This window comes from Mastomys coucha, unplaced genomic scaffold, assembly GCF_008632895.1.
Source record: "Mastomys coucha isolate ucsf_1 unplaced genomic scaffold, UCSF_Mcou_1 pScaffold17, whole genome shotgun sequence".
Taxonomy (NCBI): Eukaryota; Metazoa; Chordata; class Mammalia; order Rodentia; family Muridae; genus Mastomys; species Mastomys coucha.
In genome coordinates this window covers 29,429,148-29,447,451 of record NW_022196899.1, presented here as the reverse complement: position 1 = coordinate 29,447,451, position 18,304 = coordinate 29,429,148, and the positions used below count along the sequence as shown (strand labels likewise).

General features: G+C 35.8%; 1 protein-coding gene across 3 annotated transcripts in view; it reads right to left on the bottom strand.

Annotated features, from left to right (window-relative positions):
• Positions 1 to 18,304, bottom strand: part of Atp11b (ATPase phospholipid transporting 11B (putative)) — a 102,720-nt gene that overhangs the window by 16,149 nt on the left and 68,267 nt on the right. For 2 of the 3 annotated variants that reach the window (XM_031376607.1, XM_031376609.1), the window contains 8 exons: positions 16,923 to 17,025; positions 12,808 to 12,953; positions 11,235 to 11,294; positions 9,197 to 9,324; positions 8,223 to 8,361; positions 6,766 to 6,831; positions 6,194 to 6,297; positions 4,144 to 4,309 (listed from right to left, as the gene is read on the bottom strand). In XM_031376607.1, the coding sequence (XP_031232467.1) occupies positions 4,144 to 4,309; positions 6,194 to 6,297; positions 6,766 to 6,831; positions 8,223 to 8,361; positions 9,197 to 9,324; positions 11,235 to 11,294; positions 12,808 to 12,953; positions 16,923 to 17,025 (912 nt within the window). Of the gene's footprint in view, positions 1 to 1,497; positions 2,324 to 4,143; positions 4,310 to 6,193; positions 6,298 to 6,765; positions 6,832 to 8,222; positions 8,362 to 9,196; positions 9,325 to 11,234; positions 11,295 to 12,807; positions 12,954 to 16,922; positions 17,026 to 18,304 lie in introns of those variants that run through there. The other variant, XM_031376608.1, reaches the window with a different exon arrangement.

Below are 18,304 nucleotides of genomic sequence, written 5' to 3'. Positions count from 1 at the left end.
CACGGGCTAGTAAAAATCAAGTTTCCTTTAGTTAAATTCTATTTCTTCTGTAAAATTCAGAGCCATCAAAACTTCAGCATTTATTTTCTCACTCGTACACTGCTCTACTTTTAACTGGACTGTAGAGCAGAAGGGTCACGTGACCTATAAACAGCACACGTGAAAGGGGGTCGTGATTTACTTGTAAATAAAGTTAAATTGAAATATTTCTCTAGGGAATACTTTTTAAAAATACTTTTTTATTCTTTAAGTGTGTGAGTGTTTTTGCCTGCATGCATGTATGAGCCTGGTGTCTGTGGAGGCCAGAGGATGGTTTTGGATCCCCCGAAACTGGAATTACAAATGGTTGTGAGATACCATGTGGGTGCTGGGAACTGAAGCTAAGCCCTCTGAAGAACAGCCACAGTGTTTTTAACCGCTGTACCATCTCTATAGCCCAGGGAAAATCAACTTACTTCTGTCTGGCTTTGGTTGAGGACAGTATCTTCTTTTTGTTTTTCTTTGTTGCTGATTTTAAATTAACAGGATAAAAAACCATCATGTACTATGTACAAACCTAGAATCCTAAGAAGGTGATGTGTTGGGCTGTATATGGTGCAAACATTAGAAGCAGCAGTGGGTATGGTCCCCACACTCAGGCCAGCTGCCGGGAGAAAAGTAATTCTTCCTCTATGACACCTGATCCAATCCTGCTCTCATGGTAAACTCTCAGAATTAGACTGCTAATCTTACTAATTAATTACAATATATGATGCCTGAGATTTCTATAGTTTTCTTTCCTCATTCTTTTATGTCTAGTTTTAGTTTTTAAAAATGGCTTGATTTACACCAACACATGTAAAACTACAAATTCATAACAATATAATTAATCACAATGCAAGTTATCTTCCTTTATCAAGAGCTGTCCAGTGTTCTTTTATATAACAAACTCTCCTTGTGGCAGAGTTAAAAGCTAGACCTTCAAATATATGATCGATAGTCACTGATTACAGACAATCAGCTTGATAAGTGGGATATACAGATCTGCTTAACCAAAAGTAAAAACAAATTTTTACATTTGAGTTTAGTTCTTGGAAATATGAAAAACAGTTACCACCCATTTACAATACATAGTTACTGTGGTTGTCCTCAAAGTTAAATGTCTGAAAAAATTTAAAGCCAATAATGAAAACATAAAAAGGTTAGTAAAACCTCAAAACCCCTTTTAAATTATAAACTCATACTATACCACCTAAAAGGTTAAAGAGTGTTATGTCAGAGCTACTCATTTGATTACATAAAGAGACACAAATTAGAAATTTGGAGAGTAAAAGTAATTAAACATATACGTAATTGTCAGGCTGCTTGCAAATGTCTTTTAATCCCAGCATTCACAAAGCAGAAACAGGTAGATCTCTGTGAGTTTGAGGCCAGCCTGGTCTATTATTGAGTTCCAGTCCAGCCAGAGACCCTGTCTCAAAACAAAAAACTAACCAACTAACCAACCAATAAATATATGTGTCTCTGTGTGTGTGTGTGTATATACATACATATACATGTATATATATATATATACATACTGACATGTTGCTATATTATCAAAAGTTCTAAGATTTCAGCTCTCATTTTCTTCTATCAAAAGACATTTTGAGACTAGTAGCTGTTTTTTTATAAACTTCCAAATTGGCATGGCTGTAGAGATATAGTTAAGTATAAGATGTAATATATATATATATATATATACATACATATAAGTGTATGTATATTTCAGTTTATAGATGCAGTAAAGAACAGCAAGGATATGAGATACTTATGCAGCCACTACAGTATACAAAGACACACACACACATGTATTTATATTACAGATTAAGGCAAGACAAAAAACGAGCAACTCTCACTTCCAGGTAACTACTTAAACTTAAGTTTAAACTTTATGATAGCTTTTTAAGTACCAACCATGCAGGAGCACTCTTGCGTATGTCTACGACAAGCAGACGCATTAGAGTTATGCTAGAGAAGATAGGGATAAATATGTAACAAGGTACAGCTCTCTCCTCTTATCATCATTTTCCATCTAAATTTTCTTCTTGAAGAACAGATATCATTTTTAAGTTTTAATATACATATTAACTAAGGTCAAATTAGAGACAGAGCTGTGCATGCTTGACCCTTTATTGATACATCTGCCCATCTTTTGGATATTATTTAGTTGACCTTTGGCATGCATAAGTGTTAACAAGGTTCTACTCCTACTCTACCTAAGTTTGCCCAGCTGATTCCTTGCCCTCGACAAAGGCTGCAGTGCGATGAACTCGTCACTTAAAGCCACTGTGTTGGAGTACATCTATAAGTGGACAGAAAAGGGATGGGACACACACAAGTCAGTGAGCTGTATTCATTACCTTGGAGACAGACACAGGACAAGCATTGTAAATACCAAACACCTGTTCTAACAAGAGCAGGAAATACGCATGGCACACACACAAGTGATATTTGTAGGATGTCGGCCTTGCCATAAGAAACATTTACTGTTCATTTTTAAAAATACACTCTTATTCTGGGGGAAAAGCACTCAGGATAACTGCTGGCGGCTCTCCTTTTGATGGGACTTTTCTTGCTACCTGATAACGTAGGAGCCATCTCTCCAGCCTTGCAATCAGAAGGAACAGTAGAAGCTGAAATGACCACTGCTTACAGCAAAGGGATATAAATGACATATACTGTCCCAGTATTAAAAGAAAAGAGAAGAAAACAACAGGTGACAGTAACAGGCTAGAAGGCCCAGGAGTGGAAGGAAAACCTTCCTTCCCTTCCCAAATGAGGGCAATCAGAACGTCTTACTAATCACTTGGATATTAATTTATATAGCAAGAAGGGAAAATTATTCTGATTTCAGAAATGATAAAACAAGTTAGTGTAAATTCCCTTTTTAATAAATTTTAACTTATGTTAAAACAACTATATGGAGTATTTTTCAATCTTTTTGTTTAAAAACATAAAGCATCAAATATTTCCTCTGTCATACTTTAAGACAAGGATACAGAAAAAGAAACAATAAGTAATGTCATACCTTTTGGATCAGTAAGCAATCTCTATGAAAATACATTTGAAGCTTTCAAATCATAGAACAATTAAGGACAAATGTAAATAAAGGTTAATATGATGCTATAAATTTTGAGGGGAAATATAATATAGATCACAAGATAAGTCAAACTACCTCCATAAAACTCTACACTGTGCAGCTAGAACAATCACTACATGCACACACCACACACTTGTGCTGAGGAACTGAGTTCAGCTCCCAGCACCCACTCGGGGTGGTTCACAACCACCTGTAGCTCCAGGAGATACAGTACCCTCTTCTGGTCTCCAAGGATGCTTACATCCATGTGCACACACTAACCCATACATAACCAAGTAATTGAAAATTAAAACAAAATATTTTACTTGAAAAGCCTAAGCAAGTATAATAAACATATTAAAAGTAATAATTGGAATTTTTATTTCTAAATATTAAAAATAAGACACAACTTTCTGGTGTAGATTTAAATAATATGTTATAGAATGGAAGTCTGCCCCTGCTAGTGCACATATACACAGGCAGACACAGAAATCATGTGAGTCAGCACTATTTAGGAATCATTATGATAGAGTAATACCCTCATTCTCACCACCTTAGATTGCACTAAAATATACATTCAGTAGAATTATATTACCAAACTAAGTCATGAGAAATAAATGCTGATGTAAGCAATGGAACTGTTTCTTTACCATTTACTGTACTTAAACATTCTTTCACTTTATCTTCACTGCAGAGGGAATGAAAGACATTTCAATCATAATTTTATCAATGAGGAAATTGTGGCATAGCTGGCAGCTAAAACAGTATTGGCCCCCAAATATTATATCCTTAAGCACTGGCATACTGCTAATGTCTGCTGTAGTTTAGAGATATGGCTACTATACTATAATTATAATTGCTAGCAGCCATAAAAATTAATAGGACAATTATGAAAAAAATTAAAAGGTACCACACTTAAAAATGTTGGAAAACCGTTTAATATAGGAATAGGCATTTTGTAATACAAAAAAAAATGTGCAATTACATTTACCCATCACTAACTGTTCTAACTAAGGAGTCACTGAGTATGAAACGTTCCTTACCTGTGCCTTTTCTGTACTTGTAGGATGAAGGTGTCGATCAAACACTTTTTTCACAACGTCAACGAATAGACAAGTAACAACCATAAGGAGTATGGCAAACCAAGCCGACCCGCTTGACAAGAGCTGAATAAATACAAAGTACATACTCTGGGAGCCCAAAAATGGCCTGCAAAGAAAGACAGCAGACTTGTTAAAAGCGGACATTGGAGACAGCTATATCAGGCTCCTGTCAGCCAGCACTTGCTGACATCCACAATAGTGTTTGGGTTTGATGATTGTATATGGGAAGGAATCCCAGGTGGAGCAGTCTCTGGATTGTCCTTCTTTCAGTCTTTCATGGTGGGACTCATGGCTCCAGCAGCATATGTAGCAGAGGACAGCCAAGTCGGACATCAATGGGAGGAGAGGTCCTTGGTCCTGTGAAGGTTCTATGCCGCAGTGTAGGGGAATGCCAGGGCCAGGAAGCAGGAGGGGGTGGGGTGGTAAGCAGGGGGAGCGGGGAGGGAACAGGGGTTTGTTTTTTGTTTTTGTTTTTCATATTTTTTCAGAGGGGTAACCAGGAGAGGAGATATCATTTGAAATGTCAATAAAGAAAATATCTAATAATAAAAAATAAAAAAGGAACTATTAAAAAAAAGTGGACATTGGCTGTGAATAGTATCATATGCCAGTAATATAAATACTCGCAAGACTATGGAGAAAAAAACTTGAGTTTGGGGCCTACATAGGGAGACACTGTTTTAGAAATAAGAGAAATAAAAACTCAAAGAGTTAAATCAAGACATTACCAAAACTCAAATAACTTAATATAACAACTTTAAGAGTGCCAGGGAACTTTTCTAAATTGAATCTGGAAGAACTTAAATAAACTAACAAAATAGGCTGTGTTAAAATGTAATCCAAAAGTATTTTACTAACTATACCTTTTTCCTAATAGGGAAATGGCAAGCTAGATAACTAGGTAACCCCAGTTTCCTAGCAAGTTATAAAAAGAATAATGAAGAATAGACTGATGGAGACTACAGAGATAAGAAACCAAGAAATAAGTGTGTATAAATTTTTTTCTACTGCTTAAAAAACAAACAAAAAATCTGGGCCAATGAGATGGCTTCGCTGTGTAAGGCACATGCTGCCCACACCTGACGCCTTGAGTTCTCTTCCTGGAGCTCAGTAAATGTAGAATGAGAGAACTGGTGCCCTCTGACATCCACATAGGTGCTGGAGCACAGGCAACCTCCTGATTATCCAAATCTCAGACTGAAAGCTAGGCTTTTCTTTATACACACTCAGAAACTCAGATCATAGTATAGATCAGCTATTCTTGTTTTTGGTTTTTTTATATCTCAATTGTAAGATACTTTAGGAAAAATAGAAACAGGGAAAGGTTTACACAAAACAATATATATAAGTATGTTCTTTAATGACCCTTTTATGGAAGCTGATGAACAATAGCTTCAAGTTCTTTGTTCTTACCTATAGAAAGTTTTGCCCTGGTAAGTGGACCTAAGGTACAATAGACACATGGAATACATATGCTCTCCAACAAAAAAAAAAAAAAAAAAAAAAAAAAAAAAAAAAAAAAAAAAAAAAGTATCAGTCGACCATCATTTACCAAAAAATCTTAGGGAAGCATGAATTATTAATCTTCCAGAGTCTACTAATGATATACATTTAATGAAAGTGAAGCATACTGTTAACTTCTGAGAGAGATGTTACCAACAAAAAGTTAACAGGTCCTATGACTTATTGCATAAGTGAGTAAGTAATTTAAAACTAATATGGTTAATATAAAGACCATTTCTATGAAGTCAGACCAACACTTTGCAGTATAGCTTTCTTATATGGTTTTACCTTTGTGACCAAGAGACTTAGATTTCATATAGAAAAATGAGAACATTAGGATTATTGTGAATATCAGCTCAAAGGAATGAACTTATCAGTATAATTTATAAAAACTGTTATGAGCAGAATTTGGTCATCAAGAAACCAATCACAATAAATGTTCATTACTGTTAAATCAACATAATTAAGACATAGTATAGTCACTCACCAGAGAATCCCACCATAAAACAAAGAAAATATAAAATAAAATATAATAGATCCCCAGGTAACAAGATGGTTGATCCAAGTCCAGAAATGAGTTTCCAATGCCATCTAAAAAAAAAAATGTACCTTAGCAATATAAAATATTATTTTACTTTAACTTGTCAATTATAGCTGTCTAAAAGCCCTGTGGATTGGTTCCTTAGAAGACACAGTATCAATGAAACGGTCTTAGTAGGAAATATTGGAAATTTTCCTTCTGAGGGAAAGCAGTATTGAAATATCATGTGATGAGAGACATTACCCCAACTCTATGGCACACACACACACACACAAAAAAAACCCTGTTATTTTAGATGATACACATAGTATCATTTTCAAATTTCAGTCATTTGTAACCAAAATCATATGAAGCTTTCCAAAACAATGGATAAGAAGGAAAATTTTACAGCAAAATTTAAATAAATGATTAAAATTTAGTGAGACCATGTACTGCTGAAAAGCCAAAAGGGAAACTATCTCTGTGTAGCTAAAAGCTGCAGTAAGAGAGACCCACAGATTTCTAATGTCATAGCATACCTTTACTGTGACTGTGATGACCATGACTGTGAAGACCAAAGTACCAAATGTCCAGTTTCCAAACATCTAAACACAGGGACACACTAACATGTTAGTTACCAGCACAATGTTAACTCCACTGTAAGAGAAGAGTGATTCTACTCTTTACAAGACGTATCTGAATTATTTAAGACAGATATACACATGAACTCTGACTATACTAATAAAGTGACAAGGACAAAAATAACTGAAGCCTTTTTGTGATAAGTATTCTGAACAATGACCCTCTGGATAATATGTAAAACCAGAAATGTAAAGATGGTTCAGAATGTAGAATTTGTTTATCAAGACTGTTTTTACTTAGGATGATACAGTGTGTTGTTGCATTCCTGTCCCCTTGTAAAAATGATAACAGCACCTTGCTTGACCTCAGTGATTTTCTGAAATATTTCTAACTAGAAGTAATAATAAAACATTTGCTACAATGCATCTGAATAGAAAAAATGTAAGTAAACAAAACAGAAAAAAATTAAACTTAAAACCAGTATCTGGGAAAAAAAAAAGATAATGTCCAATGGAGCTATCCTGCAAAGGATTCCATGTGAATACTGCAAGTAATATCAGGCAGAAGCACTCTTTTGGTCTTTAAGAGTACAAATGTACAAAGTCTATCATACATGCAGAATCCCCAAAAAATATTAAAATTTTATTAAGACTAAGTATGCAGATTTTATGAATTTAACTTTCAAAGCACTCATAATCTCAACACTCACTTAGAACTTCACGTAAAGAATATTTTGTTTTTAATGTCTATATGTCTACCAGCAATTACTTGACAAATTACTGCAGCTCCCTGACTTTCACGTCATTTTTAAAATGAGGTAAGTGACATTCAAAGTATGCAGAATGGACAAAGTTTCCGGTATATAAAAAGTGAATGGTAAGCACACATTCCTTATTAAGAATGGAACATCAATTTACATTCCCGGATTTGAGAGCACCTTGAAGATTTCCAAGGAGACACAATATAGAAATCATACTGAACCTATGTTTATTTCTCACTTTTTTAGGTATGAAGACTTAGAAATTCCAAAAATCAATGGGTATCAACTGAAGTCCTGAGTGCCAGTCAGTCTCTCAGGGCTGTGGTGGCAAGTACTATGATATCAGCAGGCAGCTTTGACCTGGAACTGCTAGAACTATGTACTTAACCCTGAGGATCTGGTTTCATTACGGCAAGCAATGTTCTATTTCCCTAGAAAGAAGGAAAGCAGCACTTTGCCTGTGAAAGTCAGACTGGGTGCCTTATTTTGGAGTGAGGAGTGAGCTCATGAAGACCTGACTCTTCCCACTCTGACATTTTCTTGAACTCAGCTCAGGCAGGGGGCATTTGGAGGTTGGGCTAAGCAAAAGTGATTTAAGCTTACATTCCTTCCAACATTATTAACATTTTCAAACATCTGTAAAACATTTTTTACCTGGCCATTTCCAAGCAAAGATGTATCCTTCCCCACTAGAAAGTAGGATCCAAAGAAGAAAATGAAGGCGTGGCTGAAACCCAGGACGGTCCAGTAAAGAAATGCTTTAATGCTCAAGAGACGGTTTTTACTAATGTCCCTGCAATTATTTTTAAAAAGAAAAAGCAACACATTATGATTCATTTTTATCTTCTAAACAATTAATTTAACTAATAATTTATGATAGAATTTTAAGATGGTTAAAAAATATCAGCAAAAAGAATAAACTAAATTTACAAACCATTTCTATTAATAGCATGTATCTTAATAACAGCTCAGAAGTCATATAATAAATTCAAATATCTTTTCATTTGATAATAAGACACAATGCAGGCATAGTGCTTCAGTGTAACTGTGAGAAACTGATTATCTATCTTACATTCTGTTCTCATTCAGCCACGCTGCCATGATGATCTATCTCTTTGGTAAGATACAAGCACCAAGGTCCCTCCCTCAGTGTCTTCATTTCAGAAGTTAATTGTTATGAGGGTAACAGACTGTGTAGGTATTCTGGTAAAGTAGAGCAAGCAATTCCTCATGCCACTGGCTATGTCTGTAACTGGCAGCTCTGCAACCTCTATGACAGCTTATGAAGATCATGGGCGAGTCCTGACAGGCTCGATGGCTCTAGGATCACCTGGTCTGGGGAGTTCTGGAAAAAGCAGGAACTACTGTCTTTCACTTGCACTTAACTTTGATTAGCACTCATAAATTATGTAATAGTAAAATATAAACTAATTTTAAAGCAAATTCTAAATGCTAGTAACAACTGAATAACTACTCTTGTGTACAACAGTCCGAGGATAGAAGTGTTTATTCCTAAAAACACTGGAAATTTATTGAAAATTTCTCTTTAACATTGAAAAACTTTAAACTATCCAACAACTATGCTTTACACGACCTATTATTTACACCCAATAATAGACAATACATACCGATAGAGGGTAGGCTTGCTCTGTAATACATGTGGGTCTATATGTTGTTCCAAAAGACTATATATGAGAACAGGTAGGGAAGTAAAACAGATATTGTATAAAGTCAGGTACACGCTGTCATACAGTGTCTAAAAAGAGAAATAAATTGGAGAAAATCTGAGATTCTAAAATATATTCTATTGCATATATAGGAAAATATTAAAAATAAGTACCTTAATTTTTCAATTTATACCAAAATCCCTTTAAAAAGAATTTCAATTAATAAACATGCTTTGTTTTAGAACAGAGCCTATACTGTTCCTGGGGACTGAACGTTTTTTCAGGGTGTAGTAAAATGGATTTCCATCTTAAGACTCTTAAGTTGGTCAGTGTGATGCAGGTTAACAGTTCTCCTACATGCATGCTTGGCTCCTGGCTAGTTCTCCGACGGCTACACCCCTTTGTCCCCTTACTTACGGTTTACAGTACTGAAACCTCTCTTTTTCCATAGAAGCTATTTCTTTAAATGGCTAAGTCCTTGGTGACATCATCGTCCTCTCAAGTGTAACAGTTGCTACTACTGGTACTAATGTTGTATATACATCTTTGGCCTATGGTCCTATTATCATTGTGCTAATTGGTCTTTGTCAACCTGACACAAATCAGACATATGTGAGGAAAGGAAAATTTTTTAAATTTTTATTTATGTATTTTTTTAAATGTAGAAATGCTCTGTTTGCATGTACACCTTTTGGTCAGGAGCCACCATGTGGTTGGTGGGAACTGAACTCAGGAACTCTGGAAGAGCAGCCAGTGTTCTTAACTGCTGAGCCCTCTCTCTCCCCAGAGAAAAGGGAACCTTAACATAGACAATGCCTCCATACTATTGGCCAGCAGTCACTCTATGGACACTGCCTGATTAATGGCGCAGCCACTGTGCATTGTGCCATACCTGGGCAGGTGTTCTGGGGTTTTATAAGAAAGCAGGCAGAGCAACCATGAGTGAACAAGCCAATAAACAGTGTTTCTCCAATGGCCGGCCTGTGCTTCACTTCCTTGCCACAGGTTCTTGCCTGAGTTCCTGCCCTGACTTTGCTGAGGGATGGACTGTGACCTGAGAGTTGTAAATGAAATAAATAAACCTTTCCTTCCAAGTTGCTTTTGGTCATGATGTTTTATCATAGAAATAGAAATCCTAATGAAGACACTTTAACTATCTCTTTAAAAATCTTGTCAAAATGTATCAGGTTCCTATGTCACATGGTCTGAAAGTATTTACTTCAGGTAAGCTATTGCTAGTAATCCATGTCTATGATGTGATTTAAAAGTTAAAGCTCTGTATTTCAATGGGGAAAGGCAATTGCAAAAAAGAAATTTTGATTTAACTTATAACTGAAGATCAGAACCACTGTAGCCAGCATTTTATGTGAGAGTAATTAATGAAAGCTAGTTCTGAGGTGAATTTCTGAAAATTCCTGAACTAATCACTAAGGTTCTTAGCAATGTTTTAAAACTTCTGGATCAGGCAGTAAATGAACCTCTAATACTTACTTGCTCTGACCTGCTATCAACGATACAGAAACACCACGAATAAATGAAAACAGTCATCAAGCTTGGGGAGGTGAGTCAGCTGTTAAGAGTGGAGTGCTTGAGTGGAGTTTACACTTAGTGATACATGAACTGGAGTGGTGGTGGGTGATGGTGGTGGGAACTTAAACCTGTAATCCTACCACTTGGGAAGTCAAGGCAAGAGGACCAGTTCAAAATCATCCTTGACTACACAGGAAGAGGGAGAATGAATGCCATAAAACCTTCCATGAACAAACAAATGAAGTTAATGATTTAATGTCAATCTCAAAAGAGTCCACAGTTAACATATTTTGGTATTAACAGTAATCACAAATTAAAGTCAGAATAAATATTATGAATGGTAGGTGGATTAAGTAACTATACCTAGTTCCTTGTAAGACAAAGGAAAATGAAGTCTGCTTAAATACTTGTCAAGACCTGAACACATTAGCTTTCTGAATAGACAAACACAAACCTGTGTTTTACTTACTTGTTGAGAAAACAAACAGTAGAACTGATATAAAAACTGGGGTGTGATAAAGCACACATTCTGGAAAACAAGATGGGAAGTGATTCAAACAGTGATGACTACAGAGACAGAGATCTTAAATGATTACAAATGCCTAGAAAGAACATCTCAGTTGACATCTACTGTAAGATGCATTTTCTCTAAGGACACACCCATGTAAAATGAGAACACGGAAGTCTTTCATTTTACTAAATCATGTCTGGAAGCTGCTTAGAGAATCATACAGATATAATGAAAGTTCTTAGTTTCCATCACTTCTAAGCAGTGAAAGTTACGTCTTAGTCCATAATATCATAGATATTATTATATGTAACAATTGCTTAAATTTCAGGGCTATAAGATTTTTATACTGTTTTTTGGAGGAGAACCTGGGAAAGGAGATATTGTATGACATGTAAATAAAGAAAACATCTAATAAAAAAAGAATTTTATAGAGCCAAACTATTTAGAGCATGTAAGTGGAACTAGCACAGCATCTCACTATCTCAGTATTTCTCATATTACAAGTGGAGCAAGAACAAGGTAGAAGAGACCACCCAGAACACTCTACAGTAACTAACCATCAATCTACTCTCATCACAAGTGAAAACCAGAACAATAGACTAGAAGAAAACTGTCACATCTGCTTAGGGTAATATACATATTTGTGTTCTATTAACTTACAACTAATAATTATAGGAACACATACAACATGAGATATTCTGGTATGGTAAATGTTTATTAGCAGGGACTCAAAACATGGATTCACTGAATCCCACCTTCCTTAAAAGGGTTCCAATGAGAGAAGAGTGTTTCAACCTTACATTCTGTTTTATTATACAAATAAACCCTCCATAACTAAGAGGCTTATGCATTTACTACCACAGGGCCACCCTTAAAAACAAAAAAGATTAAGGACTCTGCTATGAACTCATGAAATTAGATTTAATTAAATTTATTACTAAGCAAACATGAAATAGCTCTAAGGAAATTAAATTTATTATAGCTAAATTTGTACATAATAATAAATTTTAAGTATAAATTTTGATGCCTGATAAATTTATATGCCATAAGATTAAACAACTGTCCCAAAAAGCAGGTGTTTGTGTGCTCTTGTTTTTGATATTTACTCACTATGTATGTGAAAGAAACAGGGCTACTGAGGGAAGACAGAGAGTGAGCAAGTCTACATCCTGGCACATATGTGAAAGTCACAGGGCAGCTTCAGCGGAAAGCCATTCTCTCCTTTTATCGTGCAGTTCTCTATCATGGGGGAGTCCTAGGTTTGAATTCACGTTGTCAGGCTTGTTGGCACTGAACCCTCTCACTAACCCAAAAATATTTTTATAGCCTTTGTAAGCAATCCTATCACTTAGTATCCAGTGGCAACCACTGGTTTGCAGGCCACCAGCAATAAATTTATTTATAAAATAGTTATTTTGTTTAAAGGAACTATTTTAAGGCTATATTGAATATTTGTAATATTCTTAACTTGGAATTTAATATCAATAATTGGAATATCAATAATTGATTCTTAAAATCCCATAAAACTTACCTTATAAAAAAAATACTGTACAAGGGTAGCTATTCTAATATAATAAAAATGACCGTGAACAAAAAGTAATTTGGAGAGAAATTTAAATCTAGCTACTGCATAGTCACTGTTTCTTGCAGCTTGTCTTCCTTCTTTACCCATGATTCCTGCAATAAAGATGAGAGGGATTGTTCACTGATAATCAAAGTGTAATTTTTAATATATATATATATACACATATATATGCACATATATCTCACTATGAACTATTGATAGTTGCTATACCTGCACTTAGACACTAAATCCTAATATACAGCAGTTAGCAGCTATCCAAAAGGTTATTCTATTTAAATATGCTTAATATAAAAGCTAAACACATATTAGACATATAACATCAATTTATAAGGATGGAGAAGAAAATAAATATAAAATAACATTGAATGTCCAGACCAGATCTGGCATCATCAAGCACATGATGAGCACAAAGTGCTAAACCTTTAGTGAATACACTGCTCCAGGACGTCTTTACACTTACTAGTTGCAAAGATTCTAAAAAGACTCAAATTCAGGAATTAGAACCCAACAAAAAATAAGCACATTTTTTAACAATTTTAAGCTGTGGTATATAAGTGATGGTATTTTTAAAATAGGAAATAGATTTCTATACATTTTGAATAGATTAAAAAAAAATAGGTAAAAAATGTACACCCTGAAAGCAATTCATCACTTTATCAGGAAAATAAAAGTCATCTTTTTTAAAAAATCACATACTTTCATAACATTTTATTTATATTTTAAATTACAAGTGACCAAAATAAACATTTGCACATGTGTGTGTGCACGTGTGCGTGCTGTGGCCTCATTTTAAAAATTTAAAGTAAAAATTATTTCTAAATGTTCATTTTCTTATAATAAAATCCTGCATACACTGATTGGAAGGTCAACAGGCACACAGATGAAAAGTTTTATTCTATACAATAACTGTGTACCAATTTATAGTCTCAAAAATATTGCCAAATTTATCAACTTTTATCCTTATTGCCATCTGACTTCTAATTTGCATTCTTTTGTTTGGCAGACTGCTTTCATACACTTAGTGTTCCTTTTAATGCTTTTCACTTTATGCTAACAGATAGCCCCCCTCCTCAGCGTGTCTACTGTGTCTACTTGAGCATCTTCCTCTTGTGGGTGTGTTGACTTCTAACATTATGAAGAGTAAGGCTTTGCTATCAAGAGCAATTATTTTTAACTAGTTTGTCTTTCCAGGCAAATGCATGGAACTAGAAAATATCATCCTGAGTGAGCAGGATGTAACTTTGGGTCTGTAACTCAGACCCAAAGAGACAGGCATAGTATGTACTCACTAAGTGGATATTAGCCAAAAAAGTACAGAATTCCCAGAATACAATCCACAGAACTCAAGAATGTTAAGCTGAAGGGCCCAAGTGAAGTTGCCTCAATTCCACTTGGGAGGGAGAAGAAAGCAATCACCAGGGTAGGGTGACAGAAGGAGGGAAGGTCCTGGCTAAGAGATGGGACAGGGAGGGAAAAGGGGAAGATGATCAGGTATTGGGATGGGGGTGGGGGGAAACAGGACTGAAGCCCTGAGGGCCAGCCAAAAGAATGAAAACATGCAACCTTGGGAGGTGGAAGGTGGGGGGACCCTCTAGAATGTACCAGAGACCTAGGAGGTAAGAGATGCTCAGGACTCAAAGGGAGGGACCTTAGATGAAGTGCCCAACAGTGGGGAGAAGGAACTTGCAGAGTCCACCTCCAGTAGAAAGACAGGACTTCAAGTGAGGGATGGGGTTGCCATCCCATAGTCAAAAACTCAGACTCAGGCCGGGCAGTGGTGGCATCGCCTTTAATCCCAGCACTTGGAAGGCAGAGGCAGGTGGATTTCTGAGTTTGAGGCCAGCCTGGTCTACAGAGTGAGTTTCAGGACAGCCAAGGGAGGCTCCAAAGCCTGACACTATTACTGATGCTATAGTGTGCTTATACATAGGAACCTAACATGGCTGCCCTCTGAGAAGCCCAACAAGTAGCTGAAAGAGTCAGATACAGATACTTACACCCAACCAATGGACAGAAGTTGGGGAGCCCTATGGTTGAGATAGGGAAAGGCTGGAAGAAGCTGAGGAGGAGTGTGACCCCATAGGAAGACCAGCAGTCTCAACTACCCTGGACCCCCAAGATTTCTCACACGCTGAGCTACCAACCAGGCAACATACACCGGCTGATACGGCCCCTGACACATATACAGCAAAGGACTGCTGGGTCTGACTTCAGTGAGAGAGATGCATCTAACTCCAGAAAGACTTGAGGCCCCAGGGAGTGGGAAGACCTAATGGGGTTGGGTTGGGGAGGTGGAGGAGGAATGGGATGAGGAACTGTCAGAGGGCAGATAAAGACGACTGTAAAAATGATTAAAGATAATTAAAAAAAAAAAAAAAACAAAAACCAAAAAAAACCCAAGCACCTTGTTTGCTCCCCTGTCACATAGTGACCTCTTCCTTACAGTCAACTAAATTTCTTGGTGTGGTATTGTGCTTCAAATGTCTTTTCATAACTCAAATAACAAAATTACTCAAAAATTTCTTGTTACCTTTTATGACCTTAAAGAATTACTTACAGCCTTACTCCATCTAGAATTTATTTTTATAAAGGTAGTAAAAAAGATATACAACTTTCTTTAATCAAACAGTAACTTGCTGTTGCTTCCTTACTGAGGCTTTAAGTATTTCCTTTGTTATATACTAAGCAGTGTTTCCTTGTGTATGTGTGCATGTGTGCACACATGCTTGCCGATGTATACAAGTAGTAGACAGACATGGATACAAAGCACCAGTATTACTTGACAATGCATTTTGGCAAAGAGTTTCTCACTGAACCTGGGGCTCGCCATTTCAGCTACACATAGCTGTGTGAACCCCCTGGAGCCAGTCCCTGTCTAGCCAAGTGCTGCTGCTTGGGTTATGGTTCGCACTATGGCTGGCTTTTATGTGGGTACAGAAAGCTGACCTTAAATGCTCAGCCTTCCTAGTCATCAATTCACTCAGCAGGCCATCTCCACAGCCCCCAAATCAGTTTTATATGCTTAGTATATAGTATAAAGTTATTTAAAATTACAATTGAGATTTACTGGAAATAGTTTAGAAACCACAAAGAAGGATGAAGTTTCAAAATGATTATTTATTATCCCAAAGAGGAAGGGTTGACTTTAAGACATAAAACAATCCAGCCTCAACTCCAGTCATCATACACATCATGAAGTCGCTTCCTGGACAAGGCTAACTCCTCTAAGCTAGAATTTTATCCCTCAGAGGAGCTAGACATGGTCCTCACACTTCCTCTCTTGTTCTTGGTTTGTAACATAACACTGACAGATCAGAGTAGATGAAATAGTAAATCATTCATTGTTGAACTACTGTCAATATAGTAATAGTACACTGAATTGAATAAAATGATTCTATAATAAGAACAGGAAGGAAGAAAATGTTTGGGGAGATAACCACATATGATCTTATGAGTATAGAAAATAACATGTAATTAAAATCAGGAAAGTACTAGAATTCTTTTTATTTTCTATCAGTTTGGGGTAATTCCTTTTTCTAAAATTGTCTATCATAGAGGCAGGGAGGGGGGATGGGATAGGGGATTTCCGAAGGGGGGACCCGAAAAGGGGAAAACATCTAAAATGTAAATAAAGAAAATTTCCAATCAAAATATGCAAACCATAATTTTTAGTAGTAATAAAAATAATAAAGTAATCATAATTATAAAATATGAATTTAAAACATTGAAAGCAACTGTGTATGTTAGAAAAGATAAAGGATGTAAGAAAGTTCTTTGTAAGGTACAAAATGGGATATAAAAATAAAATTACTTTTATTATTGACTAAGCAAAGACAAACTTCACTAATATACTACTTCCTTTAATTAATATTCTAAACCAAATTATTATAAATAGTAGGCTAAATAATAAGTGGTTTCTTATGGGGATATGCTGTCATGTAATGTCACATTGTATTTGTCTTCATTTCATACACTGGACATTGTACTTTACAAAAAGGAAAATTCAAAACTACCAAGTAATTATATATATTAACTTTAAAATTCAAGATGAAGTCAATTACCTATGCCAACATGTGCTTCTTGTATCATGCTTACATCATTAGCACCATCACCAACAGCCAGTGTTATTGGTTTCTCAGGGGAGATTTTTATCAGTCTTATTACCTGAAAAGCATACAATGAATTCATTGTTAGTTATTCCATTCCAGTTTTCTTGTCTTTGTGCAATGGCCTCTATCTGAAATCTTCTGTAGTAGTGTGGTGGTGAAGGAGACATTAACTTCATGCTACTAGACAGGACCATGCAATAAGGTTCACTTTTCAGAGGGGTATGGAGATTAAGGGTTTAAGAATGTCTTTCAGAAAGATCGTAACAAAGTAGTTTTCTGTTTGGATTTTAGGAAGAGAAGAATTTTTTAAATGTATTCTAAAATTTTTATATGACTAACAACTTATTTAAATAAATATACTCATTGAATTGTCAGACAAAATTTTCAAGAAAGAAAATACTCTATTTGATAAAAAGAAAAGACATATTTAGTCTGATTAGTTAAATCTCAAGATTTAAAAAAATATTATAACTAGTGAAATCAAGACAGATTTATCTGGAATTCCTTTAAAAACACTTTTGAAATCTGTGTGTTTTGTGGGGAGAAGGGTATGCACATGAGATGGTCGGTGTTTGGAGGTCAGATGACAACTCTGGGGAGCTGGCTCACTCCTTACATCTCTATGTGAGTTCCAGGTATTGAATCAAGGTCACCAGACTGACTTGACAGTGCCTTTACCCACTGACCCGTGCTGTAGAATCCTTGGAAGTGTACTTACAAGAGCAGAGACATGTCTATGCTCTAATTTTAATCTCCATGCAAAATTTCATGAAGTTAAATAATCCTAGATGACTGGATGCAAAACAGCCAGTACTTTATTTGTGTATTGCTAAGAATATTCTAATATATTTCTTTAAGAAGTGTGCATTTTATGTGTATGCATGTATGTCTATGCTTATGGGTACACATATAAAAGTCAAAGGAGGACTCATGGACTCGACTCTACCCTTCTTCCTGAGGAAAGCAGCCGGGGGATGGAATCAGGCAGTCAGGCTCAGCAGCATCACTTACCTGACGAGCAAGCCATCTTGATGGCCTACCAAGAAAGAGTCTAAAACCTCCAAGTGTTTCAAAAATTTATAAATTCCAAAATTTTATAAATTCCAAAAATTTATAAAAATTGTTTTGAGTAGGTTTTCAGTTGAATCCTAGGTACGATTAAAATATTTCTTGTATATAGTTTATCATGAGAAGATGATAAAAGTGAATTGGGTTTCAACCTTCCTTAATTATGACTTCATAGCTGCTGTCTCCTCTTTTCTTCCCTCCCTCCCTTCCTTCTGGATACATTGTTAGTTGAGGCTAACTTGCAGTTTTCTTGCCTCAGACTCTTG